This window comes from Amborella trichopoda, chromosome 1 (genome assembly GCF_054954075.1).
Source record: "Amborella trichopoda isolate Santa Cruz 75 chromosome 1, AtrichopodaSantaCruz75HAP2 v2.0, whole genome shotgun sequence".
Taxonomy (NCBI): Eukaryota; Viridiplantae; Streptophyta; class Magnoliopsida; order Amborellales; family Amborellaceae; genus Amborella; species Amborella trichopoda.
In genome coordinates, this window is record NC_142336.1 from 22,401,770 (window position 1) to 22,408,013 (window position 6,244).

Consider the following 6,244-nt stretch of genomic DNA (forward strand, 5'->3'; position numbering starts at 1 on the left):
ATGAAATGCTCTTACTCTTGAGATGAAAGTTGTACCAGGCACGATATGAAATGCTCTTACTCCTGAGATGAAAGATGTACTAGGCATAGCTAGCAAGAGATAAAATGTTCAAAACTCCTATACTCATCTCAAAAAAATAATTTGAAAAGCATTTGAGAAACGAAAACTTCAAAAGCAATTGTCAAGGACAATGTGACCATCAATAACTCATTGTTTAGTAAGGAATCTAGCTTACTAAGGAATCGACTTCATTTCAATCAACATATTGAATATATTCAGCCCTTTCCTCATCTATTAATAATGGGCATTTCCATATACCTAAACGTTCATATAAAAATTATATGACAGGAAGAGTTTATATGTTTTTCCCAAAAAAAAAACCCAAAATCATCAAAAGCATTAAGAGTAATACATTGAACTATAAAAATAATTACAATGACAACCATATACAGTTACTACAATAGAGACAGAGAGAGAGACCACTCGGAGGATTTAGTGGGTCTTGTTTGCTTCTCGCTGTTTCGCAATATATTCGAAGAGACTCCCATCATAGGTCGCCCTCATGGCTTCTTTTGGGAGAAAGCCATGCTCGTCCCTTGCAAGCACATACAGTAACCCCCACTCCAATTTATTCGCGATCCTATCATTCATCCATTTACACACATCTTTAGCATAATCATCGTCACTTATACCCAGGGAAAAATTTATAAGGAGAAAATTTACTTTTAATACAAAGAGGTCATTCACAATCCTATCATTCATCCATTTACACACACATCTTTAGTATAATCTATGGACACATCTTTAGTATAATCATACTCAATCCTCAGTTATATTGTTGGAAAATATATAAAGAGAACAAGAGAATATTTACTTTTAGTATAAGAAAAATTACTGTCATATTTAAATCGGGTAAATATATTATTGACTATAATCCACAATAAAATAAAATAAAAATTGAAAAAATTACAGAAAACCTCAAAGCCATGCAACTTACCTCCGACCATATTTTTTCTCTCACTTTTTTTCTACCTTACTTTTTCTCTCACTTTTTTTCCCAAAACAAGCTTTCCATGCAAATCGCCCTAAAGGGAAAAAGTTCATTTTTTTAAAAATGAAAATGCCCTTCCAGTGCACAAAAATCATTTTGACCAAATTGGACGTTGACGTTTGGACCCTCTAGCACATTGCCGGAGCATACTATCACACTGCCGGAGCACACTGCCGGACTGCCCCTTTACACAAAGTGTCGGAGCCCTAAAATCCAGTAGCATTTACTCTCGAACCGCCTCTTGCAACTGTGAGACCGTACTTTACATACTGCTAAAACTCCATTGCTGGACCGTACTTTATAGTGTCGAAGCCCTACTGCCGAACCGCATTTACACAATGTACAATGTTGAAGCCCCTATTTGTTAAAGCAAAAGTAATGGAGGGTAATTTGACTTTTTTTATTTTTTATTTGGTTTGGGTATTTGCTATTTTGGAAAAAAAAGTGAGAAAAAATTCCCTTGAGGTAAGTTTCATAGAAAGTGTAGTTTTGGTTTTTTTTGGGTACGATTTGTATAGATCCTAGGCTCTAAACAATCAAATTAGAGCCTACCATCAAATAGTATCGAGTAATGTGGTTTTAATATCGAAAATCTTTGTGATGGCCTTAAAATATATTTTCATATTTAATTATAAAGTTTAAAGCTTCAAAATTAGTGTAAATCAACATATCTATGAAAACTTGAAAATCTTGAAAATTGACGATCCAAAAATGTGTTACAAAATACACTATTTCCAAAACTTGTAATCCATTTTTTTCTTTATGTCCATGCATCTTGATGTCGATGATCAATTTGAAGATATTTGAACATCAAAATAACCTCTTCTAGTGAAATTTTTTAGGTAGGCTCAAATTTGATTGTTTAGAGCCTTGACTCTATATAAACTTTTCCCGGTTTTTTTTTTTGTAACTTTCCCAAAAACTTCCGCAAACTTCGGGATCAACCCCTCGCCATCCCAAGCTGGAATGCGACCTTTTTGTACTGATGGTAAATGCTCTATATAAACCCTGTATTATAATCTATATCGTGTTATGTATTTCAACATTTGATGTCCTCACATTCAATTTCATTATGTTTTCTGAATAATAAACTTCTATTTTTCTTGTCAAACTAAAATTAAGACACACATATAAAAAGCCCAAAATTGCTTAGTCCTCACCATCCGAAGGGATCAAGGGCATTCCGGTTCCCCTCCGTCATATGCCATAGCTCCGAAAATGTGAAAGCATCTTCCCGTATACGAGAGTACTTGCTAAACAAGTTCTCAAAATTGGCAGGAAGAAACCTAAAAACTCACCAGTTAAAATTACTCAATCGACCTTAATAATTAACCATCACAAAAAAAAGTAAAAAAAAAAACGAACGGAGTTGAGAGAAAATGTGCACTTGCCTCCCTTCAGAATCATAAACCTCTGTGTCACTACCATGTTTGGCTTTGTGGATATTGAGAATGTATATTGGAAGCCATGGAGAAGGTATCCACCCCTGAACACATTAAAATCAAAAGTTTCGTTTCTTATCATCTCCTCATGACCACATTAAAATCAAAAGTTTATTCTCTTAACATCTCCTCGTGTCCAAAATTCAAAGAGAATCATTATCAGAGATGACAGGAATTCTCACTAATACAAAATGCTCTACTTGTGTGCGGAAATTACAAAAGAAATATCAAGACTGAAAGAAAGACCTATGTGATCTTTTACCAAGGAATACATATATATATATATATATATATATATATATATATATATATATATATTTAAATTTTATTTTTTTTCTTCATCTCTTTCTTTTGACAAAAGATCACTTACATGTGGTCTTTATTATAATAAGATAAATTTCAAAATAAAATCAACATAACAATAAAACCAAGATCCTAACAATTTGATGTCATTAAAACAACTATGCACTATGCTTACGATTAAAAGATAAGATTGCAAGAAACAAAAGGAAGAGTGTCGGAGATTTCCTCAACCGGGCTTATTACACCCCACACCGAGTCTCCACCATCCGATGGCACGGGATCAACGGTCTAGCTTCAATTTCGAACCGATAAAGCAAATTTCGGCCAAGCCACACCAATGGAACATGAACCCCTTTGATCACAAACTCAAACCCTAAGTGAATTCTCTTAGCAACCTAGTTTGAGAGAGATGGATTCTCTATTTGCTAAACCCTTAGCCATAAATCCATATTTAAGAGATAGGAAAGAAGAATTCCATAACCTAAACCTTTAGGTTCTTTCACAATGTGGGAGAAAGAGATCAAATATGAAAGAGATAAACTTTCTTAAGAGAGAGATATAAAGATAATATGTAAAGATTTTTTTTGGTAGAGACAATCCTTTTTTTTATAGGCTTTGAATAAGATTAGGGTTTTTTTAGCTTGCCTCTTCTTGTGATATTGAACATAGACCGTCGATCAAGGGTGACTTGTGGGTTGAGAGATCTGAGTCATCCATTTCATGATGGGCCATCAATATTATCGAAGGTGCATGAACCATTATCCCCCTTTCTTAGACTATTTTCCCATCAATAGAAATTAAATAAATTAAATCTAATCAAAATATTGTGTATACCATAAAATAGCACAAGTCTGCTCAATCGTTCCACAAAATCCTTCAAAAAGATATATCAAATCAATATTTAGTCAATATCTTCCAACGATATGGCCGCCATATCACCAAAAAATAAGAAAGAGAATAAGAGTGGGGTGTGCCACCTAAGGGAGGCACTCATGGGCCCCACCTTCTAAAAATATGGCGGGCCCACATGCACAATGGGCCCCATGATATTTTTTTATATTTAAAATTAATAAAAAGATTTTAGAATATTTATTTGAATATTTAAACAATTGTAAAATCAATATCTTTAATATTATAAATCCAAAAATTATAAATAAAATATTCAGAGGTTCATAAAAACTCAAATAATAATCTGAAAATAATTTCCATCATAAAACAAACACAATTAAATTAATTTGATGGGAAAATGATCCATGTGGTTTAGGAATCAACAATCATAGAGCACTTCACCTTCAACAGTGGACTACAGACCACACTTGCTTTATCAGACCGACTCAGTGTTTCCCATGACCCACAGTCCAAACAGGGGTTCATTAACGGGTCACGAAAGTCCGGCCGATGAACCAAGGAATCGCAATCCCAGTCTGTGGATTTTAGGTCCTTCCCTATAGACGGGTCAAGATCACCTAGACTTGATGCGACCATTACTCCTATGGCGTATAAGGGTATCTCTCGTACATGCATACGCTTCACTCTAAAAGGTGGATTTCTGGCAGTCCCTCGCCTCACTCATCAGGTATATTCTCCGACCTCATCAAGGGCAGTCCGGTATATGCAAACATCGTTTGCTTAGTATGGCCCACGAGGGACCACTCCCACTGAGTTCATGTTTCATTATATCAATTTCATTTTACAAGCACTCATAAGGCCTTTAAAAGCCACATGAACCCAACAAGGACAACCCTCTTTTTTTATTTTTTAAAAATTGATTTTTTTTAAAATTTTTTCCTTAATATGTTAGTGCCCTCACCTTGATAGGGCTGCCCCACTAACAAATAAAAATTAATAAAAATAAAAATAAAAATAAAAATTTTGGATTGACCAAAAGATAATTTTGGAAAAACAAAAACAATTGGGTTGACCCACCTTGTTTTAATTCCTGGCATATAACTCAAGCATTTTCGTATTTTACTTAAAATTTTAGAATCCATGCGTAAATCACTCAAGAAAGAAAAAAAAAAAAAAAAAAAAAGCCTTTAAACGATGAAGGGTGAAGCTTACTTACAGGCAAAGTGAAGTAACTTAGAGAACCGTTTATCATCAAAGCCATGACTAGAGACGCGATGAAATTAAACCCCAAGGCTCGAAGTCCTGGATCCAACAAGAAAACCGAGGTAACATAACAGAGGTAACATACAGAGAGAGAGGGAGAGAGAGGAGAAAGAAGAGAGAGAGATCATATACCAGTATACGTCTCCCAAGGATATATGATGCCGTTATCATCCATATCGAAGAAGGCGACATGCTGTTGGAGAACACTGAGATTGTAATGTCTATGACCTGGAGAGCCATTCCTATGCTCTGTATCCGGAGCGACCAGAGCTCTCGGCACATCTGTGTATGGAGAGACAGAGAGAATATCAAGTCTTCATCCATTTCTATTTCACCATGTAATCACACAAACAAGAAGTCCAAATGTGGTGGTGAAGTAATGAGTTTCTTTTTCAAGATTCATTCACAAACAAAATTTGGGTTTTTTAAGGAAGAAGAACACTCACAAGGTTTGGGAATTTTGTCATCGAGATCAGTCCGAACCCTACGCTCGTAAGTCACAGGCGCCTGCCGAGCAACCGTTTCTAATGACTCGCTTGAGGCCTCCATCTCTTTCTCACCAAACACACAAACACAATATCTCCCTACAACAAAAGTTTTGTTACTGAGTTCCTCAAACTTCAATGCAAAAACCTTCTTCTGAGACTACACACGTGTATGAAATGCAAATGAACGTGGCAGGCTGCATGTCAACATGGTCATATGCTTTCGCACCACGTTGTTGTGCAGAGAGCAAAAAGGAGATTCGTCTTCATTAATAAGCAGGACTGCCAACGGACAGTGCCGGGCCTCAAGCTTGTAGGCCGGACTTGTTTACGGCTTCCAACGGGCGACGGGCCGGGCCGAGCAGATATAGATATAAACGATTATATGGCGCGAGCTGGCATGGAAAGCCTGGAATTTTTGCCCAAGGGTTCATGCTAGACCGGTAAGCCCCAAAATGATCATCTCGACTAAATAAAAGCTCAGCCTATTTAGCATTTTTTTTTAAAAAAATCTTCACTCTTCCTCATTTTCTTATAAAATTAAAAAAAATTATAGATATCTTCAATTTCAACTTTTTATACATCATACTCCCTAATAATTTTTGTATTGTACCCTAATCGCAACACTATTTATTTGTATATACCCCTAAGCCAAATAGTCAAACCATTTTAAGACAAAAATGCCTTTTTTTTTTTTTTTCTCTTTCTGCCCTTTTAAACTTATTTTCTTTTATATTTTCTCTCTCAAACTCTCCATCTATTTACCTAAAAGTCACTCTCTCATCGGTGTTATCTCTCTCTCTACTTACCCAAAAGCCGAAAACAAACTCTCTCTCATCTGTATTCTCTCT

The 6,244-nt window shown here is 35.5% G+C and overlaps 1 protein-coding gene across 1 annotated transcript; it reads right to left on the reverse strand.

Annotated features, from left to right (window-relative positions):
• Positions 1-213: 213 nt before the first annotated feature.
• LOC18439139 (peroxygenase 1) lies at positions 214-5,477 on the reverse strand. Its single transcript, XM_006849313.3, has 6 exons — positions 5,355-5,477; positions 5,041-5,190; positions 4,862-4,947; positions 2,443-2,537; positions 2,212-2,337; positions 214-640 (listed from the first exon to the last, which is right to left on the reverse strand). The coding sequence occupies exons 1-6, from the start codon at positions 5,455-5,457 to the stop codon at positions 493-495; spliced, it is 708 nt and encodes a 235-aa protein (XP_006849376.1). The 5' UTR covers positions 5,458-5,477; the 3' UTR covers positions 214-492.
• Positions 5,478-6,244: the final 767 nt, after the last annotated feature.